General features: G+C 36.1%; 1 protein-coding gene across 1 annotated transcript in view; it reads right to left on the reverse strand.

Annotated features, from left to right (window-relative positions):
* Spag17 (sperm associated antigen 17) overlaps nt 1-26,709 on the reverse strand; it is a 239,361-nt gene that overhangs the window by 108,082 nt on the left and 104,570 nt on the right. Inside the window, exons 11-18 of the mRNA XM_063256315.1 lie at nt 24,300-24,437; nt 24,101-24,214; nt 23,374-23,524; nt 16,504-16,731; nt 16,184-16,408; nt 12,074-12,135; nt 11,358-11,471; nt 6,141-6,295 (exon numbers count right to left, since the gene is read on the reverse strand). Of these exons, the coding sequence (XP_063112385.1) occupies nt 6,141-6,295; nt 11,358-11,471; nt 12,074-12,135; nt 16,184-16,408; nt 16,504-16,731; nt 23,374-23,524; nt 24,101-24,214; nt 24,300-24,437 (1,187 nt within the window). The remainder of the gene's footprint in view (nt 1-6,140; nt 6,296-11,357; nt 11,472-12,073; nt 12,136-16,183; nt 16,409-16,503; nt 16,732-23,373; nt 23,525-24,100; nt 24,215-24,299; nt 24,438-26,709) is intronic.

Below are 26,709 nucleotides of genomic sequence, written 5' to 3' on the forward strand. Positions count from 1 at the left end.
AAGAGTTACTCAGCTTACCAGATATAAACATGCGAAGTTAATCTAAGCTTATAAATGTTAATGTTTTGTTCCAAGAAAAATAAAATTAGTAGCATAATCACCTTAGCTATCTTAAGTGTGTACATACAAATTTATATATTTTTGTTTTATGTTCCTTTTTGTCTCCTTTACCCTGAGTTATATTTCTCCCTTTGAGCAATTTCTTACCCTTTAACAATATTTATTGAAGACTTTGGATCTTATTTACTCTTTCAATTTCTTACACTAGGTAGATAATATGATATTTATACATGTGAGTTTGATTTATTTCACTTACGAGTATGATCTCAAGTCGCATCCATTTACCTATAAAAGTCTTAATGTGATCCTTCTTTATAGCTGAGTAGTACTCTATTGTATTAAAATACCACATCTTTTTAAAATTCATTCTTCAGTTGATAGGCACTTGGGTTGTTTCAAAGATTTGGCTATTACAAATTGTGGTGCTATAAACATGGGTGCACATATATCACTGTGGCATGATGTTTTCATTTCTTCTGGGAATATGCTCAGAAGTGGGATAGCTGGGTCAAATGGAATTTCTAATCTAAGATCTTTGAGGAAACTCCAGACTGACTTCCCCAGTGGTTGCCCCAGTCTACACTCACTCCCACCAACAATTTTCTTTTTTCCTACACTCTCCAGCATTTGTGATTGATGGTTTTCTCAATCTTGGCCATTCTTTCTGGAGATGGAATCTCAGTGTTGTTTTAACTTGCATTTCTCTAATGACTAATAATGCTGAATATTTTCTCATCTATTTATTTGCCACTTGTAGTTTTTCATCTGAGAAGTGTGTAAAAAATTCTTCATATGTTCTAGATAGAAGTCCTTTGTCTGAGGGACAGTTGACTAAGATTTTTTCCAAATTTGTGGCTTTTTCACTCTGCTGGAAATTTCTTTCAACATTCAAAAACTTTTTAATAAGATGAGATTCCAGTTGTTGATTTTGGGAAGTATTTCCCATGCAGTTTGATTTTTATTTATGAATTCTCTGCTCTTATGTCTTCAAGATTTCTGCTACCTTGTTTTCCAGCAGATTTAGTGTTTCTATTTTAATATTTAGATCTGTGATCCATTTTGACTTTCAATCTGTAAGTGAAATCATGTCTTTCTTCTGCTCAAAATCTTTCAATAAATATTTCAAATAAAAACTAAAATTCTTATATGTGGCCTACAATGAAGAACACAAATTCAGAGACAGTCAAATTAGTATTCAAACAGAGGACAAAATAGAGAGTAAACATGCAATGCTTTAGGGAATTTATAACCCTTAGAGATGTTCTGGATGTATTATTCACAAGCATATTCCAGTTGCACTAGGAAAAATAAGAGCAAAAAGACAACACTGGATATAAATAAAAGGTTCAAGAAAGAAAGAAGTAAAGTATACAATTAAATAGCTATGCTACTAAATTTATGATTAAATTTCATTTATAAGTGGAAGAAAAATTTCAAGGTAATTACAGAATAACAAGACTTTTCTGTGTGTAGGGGTTACAGTAGTATATGTTAAAACTTTAAAAATTTTAATGAAATGCTACTAATGCTCATTAATTCTAGATATATAAAATATTAAAATATATGATTTAAATGGATACATGTAATTACCAGAAGAATATAAATAGAATGTATGACTTTTTATAAAGCACATATTAAGGTTCAGTGGTTCATGTCTGTAATCCTAGAATTTGGGAGGCTGAGGCAAGAGAATCTCTTCAAATTAGAGGTCAGAACAGACTAGACAGTGAGTGCAAGGCCAGCTATAACTACATAGTGAGAGCCTGTCTCAAAAAACCAAAAGAAAAAGACAAGCAAGGAACTAAGAAAATTCAACCAAAGAAGAGGAAAGGATTGATACTATTTACTACTGGGGACTAATATTAAAACAAACATTTATGAAATGAAGTTATGAGAACACAATCAAACATATGATCAATAAAAATAAGTGAATGTGTTCATTTTGTGATGTATTCAGAATTTTTATATTTTAAAAAATTAATGCATGTTTGTAATATAGTTAAGCTTGTTTCAGGGAAACAGCAAAAGCATATAACATATATGGATCATTTCTAATCTCCTTGGCCCATTCTTCTTAACCCATATAAGAATCTACCTTCTAGTTTTCTTCTAGGATCTTTATTTTATTCATTCATTTACTTATAATTTGAGAAAACATGAGATATTTAACTTTCTGATTCTGGTTTATTTTCTGTACTGTAATTGTCTTCATTTCCATCTATATTAATGCAAATGACCTGACTTGGTTCTTCTTCATGAATGATATTCCTATAGGAATATTATTGAATATTCCTATGAATAACATTCCCATATTATTGAATAATATTCCCACATTAACTAAAGTGTATTGTGCTGCTATACGCATGGGCAAGCATGTTTCACGATAGAGTCTTTAGGTATTTCAAGAATATAGCCAGGATGGGCTGGGGATTTAGCTCAGTGGCACAAGTGCCTGCATGGAAACTATGAGGTCGTGAGTTCCATTCTTGGTGAAAAAAAAAAAAAATATATATATATATATATATCTCCAGAATTGGTTGAATGAAATTTCTACTTTTATTTTTTGAAGTGTGTTCATTGCATACTGATGTCCATATTGGTTATACTAATTTCCATTCCCATCAACAATCTAGAAGTGTTCCCTTTCTCCCTCAGCAGTTCCAGTATGTGCTGTCAAGATCTTGATGATAGCCATTCTGACTAGAGTATATCAGAACTTCAGTGTTGTTTTGATGTATACTTTTCTAATGGCCAGTGATGCTGCACATTTTCCCATGTATTTACTCACCATTTATACTTTTGAGAAGTGTCTATTTTAACTGCTCATGTTAAAAATTGAACTGTTTTTGTTTTTAGATTTATTCTTTTGAGTTCCTTATGTATTCTAGATACTATCCCTCTGTACTAGGGTTAGCTAATGACATATTTGACCCAGTCTATAGATTATCTTATCATTATGTTAATTCTTGTGCTGTAGAGAAGGTTTTTAAATTTGTTGTAATGCACTTGCTGATTTCAATAAAATGGGTTCAGGTGTTTTCCCAATGTTAACTTCCAAAATTTTTAAAACTTCCATTTTAATATCTAAGTCATTAATTCATTTTGATTTGAGTTAGCACAGGGTGGGAGATAAGACTTTATAGTTTCAGTCTTCTTTAAATGGGTATTCAGTTTCCTGTGTACCATTTGTTAAAGAGATTACACTTTTTACAAAGTGTTTTTGGTTCCTTTGTTAAAATCAGATGACTGTGTGTACACATATGGTTTCTGTGTCTTTTGTTCTATTTCATTGGTCTGCATGTAAGTTTTTGCACCAGTACCATGTTTTGTTATCACAGTTTTGCAGTACAACGTAAATTCCGGTATTGTGATGTTTCTGCTTTTTCTTTTTACGCTCAATATTATTTTGACTAATCTGGGTCCTTTCTGATTTCATATATAGTTTAAGATTGTGAGAAATGCCTTTATTATTTTTAGTAGAGAGTCCCTTAAATCAATAGATCTTTATCATTGTACTGCAATTTTCATAATATTAGTGCTTCTAACAGAAGAATAAGGGACGTCTTCCCATCTTCTAATGTTCTCTTCAATTTTTATCTTTAGAGTTCTGTAATTTCCATTGTAGTGGGGTTTAACCTTCTTGGATAGGTTGATTCCTAAATATTTAGTATTTTTCAACTTACTGTGAATGGAAAGTTTCCCTGATTTTTTCTTACTGTGTCTCTTATTCTTGTTCAGGGATGCCATTGTTCTTTGCATGTCAAGTTTGTGTTCCACTTTGCAGAATTTGTCAGACATAAAAGTCTTCAGATCAAGTGCTTTAGGTATTCTACATAAAGAATCATATCATCTATAAATAGAAATAATTCAACTTTTTTCTTTCCTATTCATATTCCTTTTATTTTTTTCCTTTGCTGAAGTTTCAAGTACTTACTAAACGAGGCTTGTGAGAATGGGCACTTTTGTTTCATTCCTGATTTTAGAGGAAATGAATTCAGCCTTTCCTTATTCAGTATGATGTTGGCTGTGTATTTATTAGATGTGGCTTTTATCAATTTAAGGTACTTTTTTTTATACTTTTCACCAGAGGTTTTCCTTCTGAAGAGATATTGGATTTCGTTGAAGATTTTTCATTGTCTATTGAGATAATCATGTGGATTTTTAGTCTTGTTTCTATTTATGTTGTATATTACATTTATCAATTTATGTATGTTGAGTCATTCTTATATCCTAGGATGAAACTCACTTGGACATAGTGAATAATCTTTTCACTGAGCTGTTGAACTCTGTGAGACTTTTATTGAGAATTTTTGCATCTATGTTCAAGATACTATGTTGGCCTGTGGTTTTTTTCTTTTTCCTTTCTTCTCTCCCTTCCTCCTTTTCTTCCTTGTACTGCCTTCATTCCTTATTTCCCTCTTTTTCTTTCTTTCTTTCTTTTCTTTTTCTCCTTCCTTCTTTTCTGCCTCTGTGTGTACCTCACCCTCTCTCTCTAGAGCCTCTCTCTTTCTCCCTTTCCCTCTCTCTCTCTCTCTCTCTCTCTCTCTCTCTCTCTCTCTCTCTCTCTCTCTCAGCAGTCCTCCTGCCTCCATCTCCCTAACACTGAAATTTACAGACATGCACAACTATGCCCAGGTTGCCCAGTTATTTTTATCGGTGTGTTTTAAACCTTAATGTTCCAGTGTTGCTATTTGGTGTTGTTTCATTTCAATTTGAAGAACTTCCATCAGCATTTCTTGTAGAGTAAAATCAGTGATGATAAGTTCCCTCAGGTTTTGTTTGTCTGAGAAAGTCTCTATCTTTTCTTTATATATGAAAGACACTTTTGTTGTCTCACTCAAACTTTTTTATTACGTTGAATATATTATCCCACTATCTCTTGGCCCACCAGATTTCTGCTAACAAATTCAAAGTGTCATGAAGCTGTCTTGTGTGTGACAAGTCACTTTTCTTTTGCCACTTTCAAAGTTGTATTTTTTATTTTTTAAAATTTTATTGTAAGTTTCTTGGTAGAAATAACTTGATGGTCAGCCTGTTTGGGGTTTTTGAATATTATGGCTCTGAGCATTTATTTCTCTAACAACTTTCAGTTGTTATTTAAATAATTTTTTTCTCTGATCCTTCTGTATCACCTATAAGACATTTATTCTTTTGGTTCATAGTGTTTTATAAGTTATATAAATTTTCCCTGTGGTTCTTCTTTTTATTCCTTTGGATAATTCGAGGCGCTACTTTTTACTTCTGTATAACTGAATTTCTCATTCAGCTCTGAACTGAGTTTTGGGGTGGAACACAAAAAACTTGGAGCATCTGTAAGAACTGACCACATATTAAACAATAAAGCAAATATCAACAAATTTCATAGCATGAGTATTTTATAGATTCTTATCTGCTAACATATTTTAAAGTTACAAACTAAAACAAAATGTAACTCATATTCAAGTATTTAATATTAAAGGACACATTTCTATGTATTTTTGAGTCAAAAAAGAAAGTATAGTGAAAGTTACAGTATTTGAAAGACCACTTTTAAAACTTAACAATGCTCTCTCAAAATCATATTGGCAGTCTTAGTCTCAAGTAGAATGGGAAGATAAATTAACAGTATACTTATTAAAATGGATAACAAATAAAGAAAAACCACAGATTTATAGTTCAAGACATTATATTTTCACAGTTCTATACACTGTAATTTTTAAAAAAGAGTTGTCTTTAGTTTGAATCCTACGCAGATCAAGTATCATTGCCTAAAGCAGCAAATAGAATGTCATATTTTAAATTATCACTTGAAAGCTTTCAGAGACAGTCTTATTAAAATATATACGAAGAAAAATATAGCTTAATAACACCTTCACTAGAATCCCCGAGGACAAAAAATATGTTTGTCTCTTCTAGTGTTATAGCTTCAATATTCAGCACATGGCAAGGGGCATGGTAGGTATTCAGTTCAGTGAGCTGAATTAGATCTACGGATGACACAAACATTTTCATTGAATTGAATCAATTAGTTTTGGTTTAGGAACTAAAACCTGAGCAACTAACTTAACTGTCTCATTAACTAAACTATTAAAATTGATTACCTGAATCCAACATTAGAGTGAAGAGCAATATTCCAGTATTCACAATGCAGACGTTGCTTATTCATTGGATTATGAAAAACTAAAAGCAAAGAATTGTCTTGGGTATAGTAATAAGAATCTACACACCGATACTGCTGATAAGCCTCTTGAAGAACCTGAAAAATCAAAATAATTGCATCATTTATTCTTTTCCCCCCAAAACAACAGTCTCTTTGTAGCACATATCTCTGCTTCCTGTCACTTCTTCCTTAATTTTTGCATTGCTTGTATTTTGGAATTCTCAGAAGATCCTTCCCAACTCCTCAAAATTGAGTGAATAAAAGGCATATTTCATGAGCATTTTGGCAGCTCTTACATGAAAACACACAGGTATTCGTGAAAAAATTCTTCGTTAAGTTTGGTAAACAATAATGAAATCAATTACTTAGTGATTTTATCACTATAAAATTATATATATATATATATATAATCATTATAAGAAGAAAAATCAGAGCATTTGTTCTCTCTCTGTGATACAAGCTAGCTCAGCAAGATGTTATCCTTGAGTAGATCTGTCTCCAACCTTCCAGAACACCAAGAAAATAAATTTCTGTTGTGTAAACCACTCAGTCTGTTTTCTGATGGCATTCTGAGATGTGGAAGACAGTAGGTGAGATTACTTTCCCCAGTGTGTAATGAGCTTCCATTTTTCAGCATAAACTGGAATAGAGAGATGATGAGGCACTTGCCCAAGAACTGCCTTCCAACACTGGTTCTTTAAAAAATAGAGCAGCCACGGCTTACAGTGCAATGGTAGCCACTGACAGATCGGCACATTGGGCAGGCACTTACGTGTTTCTTTTACACTGCTAATTAACAATGAGGAAATTACCCGCAGGAAAATGAATAGGAGAACTGTGGGATTTTGTTTTTGTTTTGCTTTTGGTATCAATCTAATCTATTAATCTGTATCAGTATGAAGAGTCAGCTTTTGGTTTTGTATTCTTTGAATTATTACTCTTTGCTTTCATTTGTAAACTGGTAGCACAATCTAGGTACTCTATTTACCCTTCCAATCTATTTTTCTGTATGCATCCCTTTATGAGGGTACAGATTTTATAATCTATCCCCTGAGAGCCAATACAAAAAACATACACTTGGTAAATACCTTTGCAATTTAAAAAATTACTATGTAGGGCACCATCCATTACTGAGTTTTTATTTTTTAGGTCATATTAGGAAATGAACTCAGGCCTTTTACACTAAGCTATATCTCCCACCCTCTTTTAAACTTTTTATTCTGAGACAGAGTTTCAGTTCACTAAATTGTGACCTGTGATCTAGAGCTTGTGATTCTTTTTCTCTGCCTCCTAGAGGTCTGGGATTATAGGTCTGTACCACAATGTTCAGTTTTTACTTTTTTGAAATGCAAATTCTTCTAAGACTGTATAGCTAGACTACAAATTGTGTTTAATTATGATTACTATATTTCCCTCTGTTGGATAATAAGAGTTTTTCAGTGTTTGCTGTCATGGCTTATGTCAGTGGCCCCCAGGCTTCATGCATTTGCATTGTGCATTTGTGATTGGTTCATTGTCTAGTGCTTGGATTTGGGGTGTGAGTGCTACACTGGCCTGGGGTGCAGCCAGGGTGTGATGTAATGGCAAGAAGAAGGTGTGTCTTGCTGTTTTGCCAGTTTCTGCCTTGTTGTTTGCAGCTGCCATGAACTGTGGACCTGCCACGCCACCCTTCCTGGGAGCCAACTGAGTATGGACTGAAACCTCCAACAACTATAAGAAATAAACCTTTCCTTTCCCAACTTTGGGCATCGGGTATTTTGTCTCAGCAACAAGTAAAAAGTAACTAAGACATTTGCGTTTTCATATTTGCTTTGTCTGCAGAAAATACAGCACTAAATTACACAGAGGTACAGTTGCTCTTAATCAACATTTGAAAAGGATTTGCTACATATCTCATCTTTTTATTAATTAACTTTTATCCTTTATTGTTTGTTAATACTGTTGGTCTCAGTTAGTCAATTATTTCATTAAGAATGCATTCCTGTCTGAGCTAGGGAAAATTACATACTGGGATCAAAAATCAACAGGATAGATTGAATTTACTTCTGATTTGATTAAAATTTGTATAGATCATTCTGCAGATCAGATTAAGTTGATGGAATATCTGATATGTAAAGCATGCTTTGGAAGACAGTAAGAATGGAAGCAGGCTGACAATTAGGAGGATATTAGTAGAAGAAGGCAATGTTAGCCTGCTGAAAGTAGTAAGAATGGGAAGATTACTGTCTTTAAAGTCTTTAGTAGTTCTGCTCGCCAATCCCCTGGACGGTTCAGAGTGGTCAGGCTTTTCTCTGTCTCCCACTTCAGAAGAAGGGAAATAAAAATGGCAGGTGAGTAACGGGTTCTAAGAACAGGGAGCACTGGGCACCGCTGCCCGGTAGAATCCCAAAGAGGGAATTGTGGAAAAGTCTTAATCAGAACTACCCAGTAGAAATGTAATGTGAGTCGCAAATATGAACCTCATGTGTGATTCTAAATTTATAGTTTCTACATCTTAAAAAGGAAAAAGAAATGGGTACAGTTAATGTCAATGATATATTTAGCTCCATATATAAAAATGCTATCGTTTCAGCATGTAACTGATATAAAATTATTAATGGGACATGTCAGTTTTTATAAGTCCTTAAAACCCAGGATATGTAGTGCTCACACAGCTACTTGCAAAGTGACTAGCCCGCTTACGGAACATCTCATTTTTGACAAGTTCCATTTTAAGATTGATGAATCCACATGTGACTAATGGCTACTGGATTGGACAATGCATATGTAGCTACTGACCGCCAGAAGCATTCCCATTCCTTCTTTGTCCCTAAATCCTAAAGGCAAGTTTATGTCTTCTTCCATTGACAAATCTCCATGGCCCAAGAAAACAGAACTAATACTTCCACACCAGTGGGTTTCCCAAGGAAACCACTCAATCAGAGCACCCATCTATTAAGTACAGATATTGATGTTAACCATACAGTACTTCTCAGAATATTTTCAGTGTATCATCATTAATAACGAGAAAAAAGAAAAATGTTGGATATGAAAAATGGAGAACAAGAAATCTAAACCTGCCGCTCTTCCCAGAAAAGGCAAGCAAGAGAAAAGAAACAAAAGAGAGGCAATTTAGGATAGGAAGAGAACAACTTTAAAGGACTTCAATAGATTCATCCAAATAAGAGAAGCTGTTGTATCAGAAATGTGAAATTACCTTATAATAAGATTACTTGAAATTATAAATAGAAGACTTACTGTAAGTTCTTAATGTTTAGATTGGAACTGAGTAGTATTTTTTTTAAACAAACAACAATGAAAAAGTGTAATAGTGAAAAAGTTAGAAGAGGAAAGCAGGAATTGGAAGTTTAGGCCAAGAGTTTCAACACCAGAATCAAAAGAGTTGCAGGAAGAAAGAGAGAGAAAATGTAAAGGATAGGGTGGGTGTTTATCAAAGAAATGCTTGTAGGACATTTCCCAGAAAATAAGACAGCAGTTTCAGGATTACTGGGCTTACCATAACAACACACAGAAAGAGAACTAAAGACTAGAACACTGGAACAAAAAGAAGATTTAGAATTTCTAGAGAAAAGAAAAAAATATAATCAAACAACTAATCAGAATTCAGAATCTCATGTTTTTCTTCTTAAGAACAATCTGTGAAAGGCATAGAACTTTTGAGAAATGCTTTTAATATGCCAGAGGAAAATTCGTTTTAACTTAGCATTTTATATAAAGCCTAACTGACAGTTACTATAAGCATAGAATTAAATTGGTTTGAAACATTCAGTACCTCAAAATTTTTCCTGCTATAAATCTTACGTAAAGAAGCTAGTGGAAGGAGATGGTCCTCTCCAAAAAAGAGAATAACCAACAGTGACTAACTGGAAAGAGGAAGGGCATCAGAGCTGCACAGCAAGCTTAGAGAATCTGGCAAGGCATCCTTAAGATGATAATGCTGATAGAACATCTATTATGCTCGAATGTACTGAGAGGAGAGTTTAGGAAAGAGTCAGCTATAAATTCACAGAAGACTAAATAGAGGGAAAGGACAGGTATGATTCCAGTACAAACAGAAGGAAACATAATCACACAATTTTGTTGTGAGTAGTATTTACATAACAAAAAATAAAAAATGGAACATTGATTTAACCAAACATTGTGATACAATTAACAGTGCTGGGATTGGAGACCTGCAAGAGTGAAAGTAGATGTGTGTGTGCGTGCGTGTGTGTGTGTGTGTGTGTGTGTGTGTGTGTGTGTGTGTGCTGAGTGGGCAGGGACAGCGCTTCTTCTCAAATGGGAGTCAATGGATAATGATGGCCAAACATTACACTAAAATTTACCTGTATTTAAAGATAACAAAATAATAAAAGAAACAGGCAAGTACATTGGAGATTTTTGTGCCTGGGAATTGCTGGACGGTAGGGTAGAGGTAGAGGCTGCTGGGTTTCACCAGATTCTGTAGTATCTCTGGCTTCAAAAACAGGTGACGTGAAACATAAAAATAAATTTCAAATTAAGACAAAACCAAGAGAGTACACTGTTTTTGCACAAAAATCTAAAAACAACAAAGACTTGGCTTTAGCATTACTCGTTATTTTACATAGGGTTTAAAAGCCCAAGTTCTGGGACTGGAATTCCTAGGTTTACATTCTGTCTCTCACTTAGCAGCCTTGTCACTGAGCAAAAAAGTCGTTTGGTCAAGGCAGTTAAAATTCAGCTGTTTAGTTTCTGTGTCACAGAGGTGCTGTGAGTGAGTAATACATATCAGACACTGCGTACCACATGGTAAGTGCTCCATAAATGCTAGCTTTATTGACCTATTAATCAAATCAGAGAATATGAAATGTAATGAAAACTAAATAGAACGAATAGGAAATATGGAAAAGAATGGGGCTGCTTCCCTTACTTTGTTCTGAAAACAGTCTTACTTTTCAAAGGAAATATGGCAGTAGTGTTGTGCATCCTTTTAGAAAGTGTGTTTTAAACTATTTTGGAGATTTCCTGGGAATGTGTAGTTCAGTCTGGGAATAAACTCATTTTATTGCTGAAGTAGGTGGCAATATTGATCTGCACTGCACTTGAGAGAGTGACCTAGAATTGAACTGTTGTAAATCACAGACTGACTCTCCAGACCTGTCCGATCGTCTCCTGAAGAATCGCAGCCCATAAATACCTGAAGCAGTACTTCTGGTTTAAAATGTTCAGTGTAACTCCAATCCATTAGGCTGCGCTGCTGTGTGTTCTTTATGTCCTCTAAATTTGCTTCCACCATCATCTTCTTGGGTTTCTAAAAAATCGCAGGAACACACTTTCAGCTATAATTTGTTTCAGTCGGAATGAAGTCCTCTTGGACTCTGACAACTAACCAGCATGCACTCCATTTAATTGGGGAAATCTGCATATGTATACAACCATATGGCAACATTTTAGGAGAGCTGCTGCCAGAAAGAGTAAGCCTTTGACTTTTTTTTATGGGCAACATAATCTAAATATTTTTATTGTTAGGTTATACTCTTCAGAGTCCTGTTAGCAATTATAGGCAGGTTTTCTGAACTCACTTCAAGACGATGTTCGTTCTACATGGCTGTATGGTCAGCAGGTGTTTGTGAGGTTGCCAAGCCACACTGTCTAGAGAGGAGCAAGGAGCTGAGAAGTTTTGTTTAAGCTGGCTTGGAAGATTAACCCCTTTGTCTCCAGCTGAAGCTGTTCTAGGAAGTCTGAGTAAGCCCTCCTCTTTAGCATCAGCCCTTTTCTTTTAAGCACCTCTCCTGACTTCTCTCCCCCTCCTCCGTCCCTCTCTGTCTCTTTTGAATGTTTCTCAATCTGGGTCATGGTTTTCTCAGATCATCTGACTTGTCATCTACACTTTTTAGGAAAATAATTCCTTACCTTTTCAAGAGAATCAGCCTTTGTGACTGCTTTATCTTTGATCTCATTGTTCGTGCTTGGATCTGTAAATCAAAGACACCAACATCCAGTTGTGTTCAGGCTTTGTTCTTGCTTTTGGTCAGTGCTGAGCCTTTTTGTTGCCCATATGATCTATGTTTCTGTGCTGAAAGGGTAATTCCTGAAAGGCATGTTTCATGCCTTCAAAAAAGGTGTTTGTGTCAATAATTCTAAATCCATACCAACCTAGGAAAGTTATACTAAACTCTCTGAAAAGAACCTAGCTTCTTATCTGATGTACACTAAATCATATCACAGATTTTGATTTCAGGCTGTTACTCAGTTCTACAATGTATAATTTTCTTTTATGAATTGAAAATATTTACTGATTAAACTGTACCAACTTGCCCTGTATACGTTGTTTGTTTTGTGCTGGTGATTGTCACGGAGCTTTTTCTGTGTCTCTTCCTGGTGGGTGATGGACTAGGGACTAGGGCAGGGGCAGGGATGTATGGGAAGGAGTACAAATGAATAAATGCACCACCTACTAGAAAATAATGCTATTTACCATTCTACAGAGTTCTTCTTCCACTCATCATTCATTTGTTAATTAAAACTATTTAATGAGCACCTGAAGGTTTGCAGGTAGAGTTTGATAAGAGTTAGTTAAATGAATAAATGAACTGCTGCACAGCACCGAGCCATGGAGCCAGTATGAGATATGCAGATCAGCCTCCTTGTGATCAAAGAGTATATTTATATGATGACTGGGGCTGTAATTTCATTGACTATCTGAATCATCGGAATAAACTATCAGGGAACACTCATCCTGTTGTTTTTCTGTGTCGCCAGAAAAGTACTGGATATTTGGAAACACACTTCAATGATGCTGAAGAGTGGAGTCAAACTGATTTCTTTTGACTCTTAGAATAACTAGAAATTAGATCCTACAAAGTGTTTCATAAAATGGCTGCAGTCTTACTGTCTGAAGGCAACTCAGTGCCAACTCTGGTTCTTTCCACCTCAGACAGACTGCCTGGTTCTGCCACGTCTTTGGGTTTCACACTTGCCTTGCATTCTCTGTTCACAAATACTCAAGGTACCATTGTTGCCTTTACTCTGTTTTGTTTTTAACCATAGCAAGTATCAGTGCTTGACACTATGTTTTAAAAGATCCTAATTTTTACCCTATATTCGAGAAGGGGGAAAAAGCAAGTTCACTTGTTTATGGTTTTATCTACGATTTATCTTGCTTTCTTCACTGCACCCTGAGCGCCAGCATCTTGCAGGAACTCAGTAAGCTCTTTTTCTTTTGAGTGAATGCAGGAAATATCAACACATGTTGAAACTAGAAATACAGGTAGAGAAAGACAGAGAAAAAGAGAGAGAGAGAGTTGAAGACGAACACCTGTAATAAGGCTTGTTATGGGGTAAGGACAAGATTTAACTTTTCATCCTATGGCAAAAAGAACCATATATGAACTTCCCTAGATGACTTAGTCACATAGGAATAGTTCATTATTCTTTCTTACAGAAGCACAATTACTTACATTTTCCCTACTGGCTCCATCTTGACTTGGACTGTGATAGTGACAGCACAGTGTTCCGTTTTGACAGAGAGGAAAACTGTAACGTCAGTTTTAGCTCAATATTTATATAAAGATATTCACTCAAGAGAAAACTCAGGCCAACTATAACTCTAAATAGACCATGGTGTCCCCTGTGTCCTTGAAGCAATTGATATGAAATCTGTGGAATAAAAATTATTCTGCTCTATGGTCTGCCAAATTTCCTGGAGATTTGATATTCCCTCTTGTGTCTAAGAATCCAGCAGAAAATGTCTCTAGTTTAGAAAATATATTCTAAAAAATTATGCATCCGTTACTTTGTCAAAGGAAAGAACATCCTAATACTAATCTGAACTCATTGCGGAGGCCTAAAAATCACTTTTTTTCTTTCTGTCTGATTTGTGCCTTCAACCACATAATCCTTTGACAGTGTGATTCAGTAGTTTTTGACACATCTGGAAGTGGATGCTTTCTCATCTCTTTGAAAAACAGCTTTCTTAATCTGTTTTACTTTAGAGATAACAAGATCCCTCTGCAAAACAGTTACTTTATTAAAAAAACACCCAACAAGCATAAAGGGCACATCGAAACCTATAGCCTCATGGTTATCAACTCTCAGGTTTTTCATAAATATCCAATAGGCCCTGTCAAGTTCAAAAACAGTCTCAGATGGAAATCCAGTTTGGTTAAGAAAAGCACAAATATTCAGCCCTTCATGTCCAGGAACAGTCATATAAATGTATTTGATGGTAAAATAGCTGTGCAGGAAATACATGAATGATTCGTGCTGTGTTTAAAGAGAATTAAAGCGGCTGCTTTTGAAGTAAGAGTTAGGGAAAAATGTAGGACCAGCAGCAACAAATAAAACCCTCATACACAGAATGGTCACAGGGAAACATGAAGCCCCAGGTCCAAGCCTATCGATGTTTACTGGCATTGTTCAGCTTTGGGGATATAGAATCTGGGATTTAAATATGAAGATTTAGGAACCAGGATCCATAACACCAATTTATGTGGTTTGACCACCAGGTGGCAAAAGTTGCCTGAAGAAAACTCTAGACCAGAAGTTAAAAGAAACAAAAAACAAAACAAAACAAAAAAACCAAAAAAACAAAACCCAAAAAACAAAAACAAAAACAAAAAACCAATGAAACAAAACAAAGAAAGGGTCCTGGGGCCTTACATCTCTGTTTATCCTGGTTTCATATTTACTGTGTGCCTTCTTTGCCATATATTTATGCTCCCACAAGATGTACTAGTGTCTCAACAATGTAACGAATTCAGGTTAATTTATTTTGTTTAATTCATGGTAGGGTGAGCTAGGCTAAGAGGTAAGTCATACCCTGGGCAGAGAAATATGGAATATACTTTGATGGAAAGGAAAAAACAAAAGGCAAGAAAATTAGATAAGAATCAGCATGTGAAAAGAACTGTAAATATGGCCAAATCACTGGATACATCAGAAGAAATTTCTGCAACTGAGGAAGCCAGAAGACATAATGGAGGAAATTTGTTTGCGATTCGCCCTCATATCGGAACCTCTACTGATTCTTGGCTGAAGCTGTTATTTAGCCTCTCTTTAGGCTTGGTTTCCTCATATGCAGAATTGAGATGAAAGCATTTTAATTATAGGCTTGGTCTTTATATAAAGTATTGATTAATATACATAAAATACTTTGGAATAATGCTTTGGAGAGAGTAATTATTAAATCAGTGGGGTGTTTTGTTTGTTTCTGTTTCCTTCACTTATCAGTTCTACTCAGGCAGCTTTTTCTTAATTTTATTCCATTGGTTACCTCTTCTACTCTCATCTAAATTAAAGTGATTGGGTAAATATTAGTAAATGTTCACTTGACGACTATTGTGGCTCTTACTATTTACTTTTGAAGCACTTTTTAAAAATTGTAAAATAAAATACAGAAACACGTATATTGTACTCTCGAATAAAAATAATGCCTTGAGATAAAGAGGAAGAGGAATGGAAGGCGTGTTCACTGAGCACTGATTTTGTGCTAAGCTCTACACTAAGCATTTCATTTTGTCATTACAAGTGATTTAAGAACTAATCCTAGCAACCATGTATAGTGCACACTGGTAGCCTGAGACAGGAGAATTAGAAATTTTGGCTGATCCTGGGAAACTTACTAAAACAGTGTCACAAGATAACAAAATAATGAAAGGCTGAGATTATATAACTTAATGTGAAGGTCCTGAGTTCAGTCCCCAATAGCACACACACAGACACAAACACAAATCTCAGCATACAATCATGATAACTCTGTGAAATATTTATAAAGAAATTTTAATGATGTTCACTGCACTCAATTTCCTAAAGGGTAGACTACAAGACACTAGGATGTTTTGGGAAGAAAAGGCTAAACAAGGCAGACATACTGAAAAATAACACTCAGTAAAAAGTTTAAATAAACAAGCAAATTAGATGCTACATGGTTTTCCAATTAAAATAAGTATGAATTTAAATTTAGCGCATCTTGAAACTTCTTTTTTTTGTTTATTCATGTTATAACAGTGTCTACATACACACCTTTTCTTGAAGGCTCTGGTTGAGGCTGAGTCTTCACACCGCCTTCCTCCTCTAAGAGCTCTCCATTATCAGAGACTAAGGGTTGCATACTAATTGAGTCATAACGCCTTATATCATCAGCATCAGGCAGATTAAAAGTTGAAACATCTCTACTGATTTCAGTATCTTGCAAAGATGTTGACCAGTTCGGATCCACATATATAGTTCTGTCTTTATGTTCAGTATCTAGCCAGGGCAAAGAATATTCATTGGACACAATCCTAGAAAAATTAACAATCATAAAACATAAAAATGTTTTTCATTCCTTCCATGCAATGTACCTGTTTTCTGTTTGGCCTCTGGAATGTTCATTTTCAGGAGGTTTTGCTGCCTTATCTGCTTAGCAAATCTGGCAGGGTTGTCCCATGGTACATAGAACTTCTCAGCATCAGTTCCACACATCATCCTGGAAGGCTTTAGTTTCCCAGTGTTGTCTACTTCAGAGAGCTTCAGGCTCTCAAAAGTAAACAATTTGAAGGCTCGTTCTACTTCATTCCAGCTCATGAGTTCTGTAAGAAGGCAGGAACTATGTCTAGAAATACTCTTGTATTGATTCATGGTACAAGTCTGACATTGGGGCAACCAATGGGTCTGTTAGCTAGTGCTAACCTGACTTTAAGCATTGCCTTCACGAGTCTCCAACAGATATCAAAGGTATGTAATGGTAAGAAAGATACACAATGAAGATATAGTTGATAAAGTTAATGCTCCCAAAGTGCCTCATAGCTTAATGAATATTATGCATCCTTATTTGTTGACATAGACTTTTGAGGGTACTATATTGGTTGAACATGCTTAAAACTTATTTTAAGAAAAGGAATCCTTTGCTGCTATTATAAATGAAGCCTGAAAGATTATTCAAGTGGGCCTCATATAGGCTATTATATTCAGTAGGGTTTTTTGTTCATTTAGGTTTAGGAAATACCTGCCCACCCAGTCACCACCTAAATTACTACATTCTATATTCTGTATTTACTTCAAAGTCACCAGCTTTGGCTCTATTCAATTGTGTATTTATTCTTTTATAGCATGTGTTCACCCATTCACATATTTGTTTGGTTATTCTATGAATGGGGATTGCATTTTCACAGGTTCCAAGGATTCAAAGAATGACAAGATTCTTATGCATTGAAAATTTAAGTTAAATGGGTAAGAGGTAGGAGTTAAGAAATGCAGAATGGGACAGCAAGGCAGAGGAGAAAGTTGGGGTGGAGACCTGGAGGCTCCCCAAGTACAGCTGAATACATTCAGGGGTGCTCTTTGGCACTGACTGTAGCATTATTTAAGTGGGTATTATGGGTGTGTGTTTATGGGTGTGTACCTCTCCTTGTCCATGTCTCATATGACCCGTGATTCTGCAGTCACTACCATCCTTTGTATAGATGTGTTTAGGGCATGGGACATGGAAAGGTACATTTCATGTCTTGTATTCTCTATCCTGTGACTCATGTACTTATTTGTAGTAAAGAGACTTAAGCATGAATAAAACACAAATACATGTAGAATTCAATGAAGAAAAATAGAATCATTGTGACAAATTAAAATTCAGGAAGTGCTTCCATTTTCTCCCCAACAGAGATGAGGAGAGTATCATAGAACCTGGAAATCATAGGTGGAATTCAGAAAAAGAGGCAAGAAAGAGATAAATAATTACTGAATGCTTATCCATTGCTTTATAGAAATTTTTGAGCACTTACTAAATGTCAGCAACTGTGATAAAAACTGGAGAACAAAGCAAGGGGCTTCTTGCTCTCAGGGAATATCCACTAATGCAGTGAAAAATAGATTAGCATATAAGACAATAGAGATGAGCAGAGGATTAAAAGTCAACATAATAGAGCAGAGAGGTTTCTATTGTGTATAAGATGCCAAAGAAAACTCCTCTGAATAATTAAGTGAAAATGTGAAAGAAGAGGAAGAGCAAGCTATATAGATGTCTAGGAGTACAGTGACTGGGGGAGGAGGAACAGCAAGTGCCAAAGTTCTGAGCCCAGAATGTGACTGATATGTTTGAGCAAGCAACAATGGGAATGAAGTGAAATCCTGACAGATGATGGGCTCAAACATGGATGGTGGAGTTTAGATTTTAGTCTGAGTGAAATGGATGACTGCTAAAGGGCTTTGAGCTAAGAAGACACAGGATTTAACATTTTAGAAGTGCGATTCTGATCATGTCTGGATATGTTAAAAAGTCAAAAAGTCTGTAGATAAAAAGATGAAAGCTAATGAAGCAACCTAAGAGCAAGGTGATAGGGAAATGGTATGGATGGTAGATGCTGTGGGACTGGCTCTGGGGTGTGAGTAAAAAGAGGATGTAGAGGTGACTCCAGAATTTTGATGGAAAATACTTGCTACTTAGTGACAAAGAGGATTGTGAGGGGGAAAATATGGTGATCAGGGATCATAAGTTTGATTTGAATCTGTTATTAGGAGTTATGAAAGGGAGAAGAGGAAGGTCAAGGGATTGGGGTGGGACATTTAAGAGGCACAAGTGTGAGGTTTCCATGGTGGCAACAAAAATAAGAATCCTGAGCTTTGGTAAAACAGCTGGAGAGAGCTAGCCTATGAAGAAGCAGAAGCCAGCCTGCCCCCAGGCACATACCAGCCACCATCTGAGATGCTTCCCTCTGGTAAGCAGTGTGGGTTGGGAGAAGCAGAAACCAGCCATGCCCACCATGTGCACACCAGCTGCCACTGGGAATGCTTCTTGCCAGTAACCAGTACAGGCCGGGAGAAAAAGCAGCCAGCCCCACCCTCACACCCATACCTACTGCCATCATGGAGCTTCCTGCAGGTAGCCAGCTTGGGCTGGGGGAAAAGCAGCAGCCAGCCCACAGCGGTACACCCACTGGCCACCATTGGGCACCCATTGCTAGCACTGGTGAGGAGAATTAGCTGGTCACACATTGGAGAAATTATAGCCAATGCCAGAAGTGCCTGGGACTCCACAACCCACTTGTCTGGAAGAACCCAGGAAAACGTCAAGATGAGGAGTTGAAAGGCAGTCTCTAGTCCTCAACTCAAGCAGAGCAAGTCCATATGTAAATATGGAAAAGATTGTAAATAGCACACCTGAAGTTTCTGAGATAATGGCAACTGAAGTAAAGAAACAACTTCATGAAGCTATAAAAGAAATTAGATCAGAAATACTATCTCAGGTAAAAGAAGAAATGAAAGTCATAATAAAAGAATTACTGAGTGTTTGTAAAGAAGACATAGATAAAAAAGTAGAGTAGCATAGGAAAATGAGAGAAACCTTGAATGAACATATAAGAAAGATTTAGCATGCATGAAACAGATTCAAAGAGATATTCAGGAAATTAAGAGCTCCATTGAAAGCTGGCAAACCTGCTTGAAAGAGACTGAAGATAAACTTTCAGATCTAGAAGACAGAATTGCAGCTAAGAAACACAAAAGGAAATATCTCTTAAAAATAACAAGGAACCGGGAAATAACAATTCAATGGCTGCAAGACAACACAAAGAAAAATAATTTAAGACTGATAGGTGTCAGCAAAAAAAGCAGGGGTTAACACAATTGAAATAAAAAGACTATTTACAGAATTGATAACAGAAAACTTCCCAAGCATAGGAAAAGGACTTGATATTTAGATCAGTGAGGCATTAGGACTCCAATTAGATATAACAAAAATAAATCTATACCCATACATATAATAATCAGGATTCCAGAAATTCAACACAAGAACAGAGTATTAAAAGCTGTTAGAAAAAAAGAGACAGATCACCTATAAAACCCATCAGAATCACGGCAGGCTTCTTAATACAAACCATTAAGCCAAGAAGAGGTTAGAGTGAAGTGTTTCAAATCCTGAAAGAAAACAACTTCCAACCCAGATGGATGTTCCCTGCAAAACTATCTTTCAAAATTAATGAAAACAAGATACTTCCATGACAAAGGACAAGTGAACAATTCATGACTACCAAATCAAGCACAGAAAGAACACAGAAGGACATTGTATAGAGAAATAAAAATGACCACAATTCCAGGAATAGTGATAGAGGGGGATTGCCAAGCAGGGCAAGAGACTGAATGAAGGGGTAAAGGACAGAGCCAATGGGAAGAAAATAGCAAGGCAGAGATGATCCAGTGCGTGTTGGCTGTAACCATTAATATAGGTGGCCTCAACTCACCAATAAAAGTAAGCAGAGACAGAGATCAGGAGACAGGCTCCATCAGTATGCCTAACACAAGAAACACATTTAACTTGAAAGAAAATTCATAGACTAAAAATCAAAGGAGAGAAAATAATGTTGTATGTGACAGAGAACAAGAAGAGAGTAGGCGTAGCTTGCCCACCAACGGCAGAGTGGATAAGAAAGATACAGCATTGTTATATAATGGAAAGCCACTCAGCTATATAGAGATAACCTATCATGCTTATGGGTGAAATTGTCCAGAGTCACATGGATGAACATTGTGTTGTCTCCCTCATATAAAAACTGAAGGAGTTAGTGGGTTCTAAAATGCACAATGGATATTATGAAAGTGAAGGGGGTGGACATCTAAAAAAGGAAGGCACTACCCATTGTTAATTTACTACTATCTTGCTTTGAAGCCCTGTATTGTTTTCATTGTTCTGTTTTGTTTGGTTTCATTATGTTTCTTTTTGTTTGATTTTATTATATCTGATGTATGAGCAGCTACTTCAAAGATGACAAAATACATTATGGTAGTCACTGTTGATTTACTGTTATCTTGCTTTGAAGTCCTGTATCATGTTCACTGTGTTGTTCTGATGGACTCTATTGTGTTTTATTTTTTTTTTCGGTTTTATTCTTTTCAAAATAAAAGAAAATTAGTTGGAAAGAAAATAGGGTTGTATCATGAGGCAGAAGGACAAGGGGAATGCAGCAGCAAACAGGCAAAGGACAGATCTTCTCAGGGATGTCATAGGTGATGGCTTTGGAAACAACAGATGAGACCTACTTAGGTCCATTGTGCTGCAGCCTGCTCATGGGCTGGTGTGACAGTCTTTAAAAGACATTGACTTTGTCTATTACTATGCCTACTTAAAAACGGAAAACAAATCAAAATAAAATATTTCAGTAATTTGGATAGAATTAGAAGTGAGATTGGAAGCAAGAATTTGTACCTTTTTTTCCCCAAAATTTTAAGATCAACTTCTTTCTTGTCAAATAAAGATATCATGTGATATTCCCTTTTGTAACTAGAGAGGCATCTGCCTACTGCCTCAAATGAGAAACAGAATTTGTTTTAGGGAATGATTGTCTGTGTCACAAAATCCACGGGATCTTTGAAATGAAAAGTGTTCCTAGACAGTCCTAACAATCCTTCTTCCCATGTCCTCAAGAACATAATATGGCTCTTTTGTCATGAGAAGAGGTTCCTTGAGGTTCCATGAGAGGAGGTTCCCCAATAGCCTGTGAGCAAGGTCTTTGGATTTTCTTCTGTATCTCTAAGACTAGGTCAGTGAGGGACAAGAGCAGATGCTCAAAATTGAAGATAGCACAATCAGATTTCTGCTGTGGTTCCTGTCCTGCCTTCAAATGACCAGAATTTTAGTGTTTGCTCTGCTGCTATTGTTCAAACCCTTTAAATTATTTAACCTGAGAGATTTCAGTTTTCTTGTTTGGAGATTTAGATTAGATGAATTTTAAAATTCCTTTTAGTTAGAAAATCTTATGGTTCTATGATTCAGCTTTATAGAAATTCGATTTCTGGACATGAATATTCTTCTCAAGATGAGATGGAGTAGGAGATTCCAATAGCACCTCTGCCTCAGAGTCACACTGTTTATTTTCCTTTCCATGCTCCTGTGCAGGGTGAGCCAAGAAGTGCTCACACTAATTTTAACTTGGTGGACATTCTTGACAAATTCAGGTTGGCTAAAAAAAGAAAAACTATGGAGGGACCTAGAGGCAAGAGCCAGAAGGAAAATTCCTTAACATAACTGTCCTTCATGAAGAAGAGCAGGGACCTAGGAAGAAGTTGTAGTTTTTCTGAAAAAAGTACTTTATAAAGAGGTAGAAGATGGGATTATTTTTGTTTGATGCTGGGGAAAAGGGTATAGAAGACAAAGAAAAATAGAATAAATTGACATTTATATAAATCAAATTGACAAGACATAGGCTTGCTCTCATAATAGTCTCTTTATTCTCTGTGTTCTCTCTGATACCCACTACCACTTAACTTTTAAACTAGTGAAAAAGCAGCTGGTTTCTCATTGGAACACCAGTCTTCTAATACATGGCCAACTATAGTCACAAGATTGGATAAAGAGATAAATGATAATCCACACTTTGACACTATGAATTTCACGAGGAGCAAAACTAGTTTCCCATCAACAGGTGGGAATCAGGCTGAAATAGTATTTCTTGTTTTTCTTTCTTCATAATAGGCATGGTTATATCTTTACTATACATTTCTGTTTTACTATACAGGGTGATTTGGTGGTTATCTTTATGCTGAATATAATGTTTTCAACTTTCCCCCAATCATAGTTAGACTGATAGTATAGAAATATTTAAAACCTGAATTTAATGTCACATCTGATCTGTTGATCAAGGCTGGAGTAAAGAGACTACTTCACGTTTCCTTTGGATAGCAAAACATTTCTAAAACTTTTTTTTATGGTTTGCTCCAACCAGTGAACATGAGAATACAAAGAAAGATATCTCTGAATTGAGGCAAGTTTGCACTATTACACTTGTCCTTCCTACTATGTAGCTGATGCTGCTGTGGTGTTTTTGTGTGGTTTGCTGTGATGATGAAAGGGAAGTGATGAAGCTGTAGATCCAAGGATGACATTTTCCTAGGAAAGGGCTATAAAACCTTGGCATTACTATTATTCAATAGGATGGAATTACCACATCATCTCTAATATTGTCAATGGGGAGAGGTAGGATGGGGAGAAGAGGAAGAAAGAAATAAATTATTCTGGAGAAGAAAATACAGTAGAAAGAAAATCAGTGTATTAATATGCAGAATGTTAAGCATGATAACCATAGTACCCCATTGCTAAGGACATTATTCAAGGAAGAAAGTACCCATTTTAGCTTCTGAAGTGTTTCAGTGATCACAATACATTTTGTAATAAGAATGTAACTTAAAGAGGCACAAGTGATCATTAGTTAAAATCAGTTTCAGTTAGGACAAAGCAATGTACTCACCACTTGTACAGAAGTGCATAAGCTCATGAATGGTAGCTAAACGTTTAGTGCTGTTCCAAGGGAGGGGCAGAGGGAACTGAAGGAGTTTCCACAGTGGCAACTTAGACTGCATCTCCTGCTCAATTTGAACTGGGTCAAAATTCTTTTGGTCCTGACACAAAAGAGCAACATGACAGAACACATTAAAGTAAGCTGTCAAGTGTCTTATGCATATGGAGGAGGCAAAACTTGATACTTTCACTTTCATTATTTGGGGATGGGGGAAATCAGTGATAATTGAGGAAGACAAACTTGGTATTTTGCTGAAGGTCAGAAAACCTAGTTCTCACTTTGCCAAGAGTTCCTGGTGCACAGAATTGACTGATCCTTATTTGCAGTGACAAACTGCCAAAGTCTCACATATATTCATCTTTCCCTTTGGAGGCCCTTTTCTGATCTCCACTAGTTTTTTGTATCAGCAGACATATAAAACAAAAGTTATAAACCTTCAGTGTAAATTTAATGGAAGGGGGTAGTGGGTCTCCATTATTAGGCAGACTTTCTTTAATGACATGATTTCTTTCCCCCCTATCCTTTTCTGTTCTCTGAGCTCTTACATCGTATCCATTTTGCACACTATGTTATGTATTATCTAATTTGTTGTTAGAGTTATCTAATTGAGATTCCTTCCATTGTGAATTACAAACACATGTTCTTACATCAGCTTTCCTTAGGGTGACCTGATTACCTTTAGTGCATACTTCCTGTAGGCATGTGCATCATGGTAGTTCAGTAGGAGAGGGCCTTTGGGCACTGCTTTGATTTCCCTTTCTTCTTCAGGTAAGAATACTTCACGGAGGTTCTATTAAAATTGAAATAATGTTGGTTTAAAGAGAGGATCTGTGCTTTTTCAAGGCATGAAATATCGGTATTTCTTGCCACCTGACCTTTTTCTCCCTCTCTGAGAGGCAGAGTGAGGGCAGGATGGACACAATGTGAGCCGCGATCCTGTGGTCTAACCCATCTTCTCTGGGTGGTGGTTCCACCAGACTCGGGGGAACAAGATCTTCTTCACTTGCCACAACCTATTGAGAAAAGCAGTGGGGAAGAATTGGTGTAATCTTTAGCTCTTTTTTCATAGTCGTGTATTACCACTGTGCTTGGTAAGAAGGCTGTTCCTATCATTAAGATTCCAGTGATTACTTGTAATGGCAGGAAAGAATCAATGATCATCAAAGTAAAAGGAAAACTGTTTGCAATTCATGTACTGAAGTGCATATAACTTTAACATGTATATTAAAATAGATAACACAAAAATAAAATGGCAAATAATAAACTTTACTGTGGGAGAAGTCACAATCACAATTTTTAAAAATATTTGTCACTTTTTTAATGCACCAAAGACAGTGCTCATACATCTTTGGATTTAATAAAAATTTACTGAGTGGCTACTATATATCATGTACTATGTAGGACACATTTACATACGGCAAGTTATTTAAACCTTAAAGCAATCTTTTTGAGTAGGCATCATTTTCCATTTTATAGAGAAAAAAAACTAGGGTGAATGAAATTGCATGATGTCCAATTCTAAGGCTACTGAGTGGAGGAGGGTAGGTTCAGGCCAAGTCCTCATTCTTTTTTTCAAGAATAGAAAAGTTGTTAAGACAAGGAGCCTGATAGAGGGTACTAGTCTTTTTTTATGTGAGGAAAGTGAAGTCTAGGAAGATTAAGTGCCTTGTTCAGTTGTACATGGTACATAAATAAATGAGATTGAAATATAGTCTATAGGTGCCTAATTTACAAGTTTTCCCTTTATCATTCTCCTGATTTTGTATCCTTCAGCTGGGTTTCTCAGCTTTGGAAGTAATGACATTTTGGACCAGAAGCCCAGTTGTCACAAGGGACTGTCCTGTGTACCACAGAGTAGTCAGCAGCATTCTTGGTCTCTGTACAATTGATGCAGTAATATCCTGGTGTGGCAACCGATAGATGTTGCCAAATGTTCCATGGGAGGCAAAAGAGCTCCTGTTTAGAAACCCTAGCACAGAGAAAGACAAAATAGTCTCATATTCTTTATTGTTTTAATGCCTTACTTTCAAAAGTGTCCCTCACTGTTTCCCCTTTCTATTTTCCACCTATTTTACAGGTCCATGTTCAATATCAAAGACCAGAAAAAGCTATTTCATCTCTAAAACATTAATGATAATATCCCATCCTGTAAATGCCATTTCATCATCTCCATACGTTAATGTTTCATCCCTTACTCTTTCATCCTACGTGTTTCTTTTGGCAGCTTTCTATGCATCACACACTGAGCTCATCAGTTGTCCTCTTTGATATCTGGAACACACTAGACGATTAGTAATGTTTGCTGTTGAGTTGAGTGGAATAAAAGAAAGACTGTGGCAAATAAAATGATACTGCGAACTCTGCAGGGCTTTTGAGCTCTTAAAAATTTATAGATATAATGAATCTTTTTCTCTCAAAATCATTATGGAGTAATTATAGGCGAATGTTAATGTGACTGGTCAGAAAACTAAGACATTCAGTAAACAGTAAAGTGTACACTGGGTAAAATAGAGATATTGGTGCCTCAAGAGAACTTTAAAATAAACATTTTATATACTGATAAAGAAAAATAAATGTGTTATGCTTATGAATTAAAAACAAAACACAGTGCTACAAATAGAGTGTTTACAATTAGAAACACTGCTAAGACAAAACTTCAATAGCACATTGGACTCCATTGAAGAAAAAATTTGTAGAAAGTTAAACTGGAGTTCCCAAAGAGCTAAACTGAAAGAAAAAGAAAAGGAGAAAAACTTAAGTGGGAATAACTATCCAATAATTAGAATAAATGGGAAAAATAATATTTGAAGATATTAAAAGAGACTTTCTTAAACTCTAGTTGTAATGGTTGACATATTGTGTCAACTTGGGAAGTTTAGAAGCTTAACTAACTCAGCAGTTGTACATCCGAGGGTGTAGAGGACATGCCCTGAGATAGTAGTTTAAGCTCCAAATGCAGCGGTTGATTCATTTGTCAACTTGAGAAATTTAGAAGCTTTACTACTTAGCTCAGTGGGGTCCAGGGTGCTCACTTTGTAAACAGCCTGAACTGTGCAAGAGGAGGGCACAGAGACGATGTGAGTGCAGCCTGAGCAGAGATAACCTGGTTACAATATACGAGAAGAAAAGAGGTTTGCTTCCCTCTCTTCCTTGCTGTTTTTGCTGTCTTCTGCACCCTTGAACTGTTGCTCCAGTGCCATGCTGTCCTGTTTTGGAGCCAGCTGATTATGGACTGAAATCTACACAAACTGTGAGTGAAATAAACCTTTTCTTTCTTAATTTTGG

This window comes from Cavia porcellus, unplaced genomic scaffold (assembly GCF_034190915.1).
Source record: "Cavia porcellus strain 051 isolate PalLab524CR breed Dunkin Hartley unplaced genomic scaffold, mCavPor4.1 scaffold_1, whole genome shotgun sequence".
Lineage (NCBI taxonomy): Eukaryota > Metazoa > Chordata > Mammalia > Rodentia > Caviidae > Cavia > Cavia porcellus.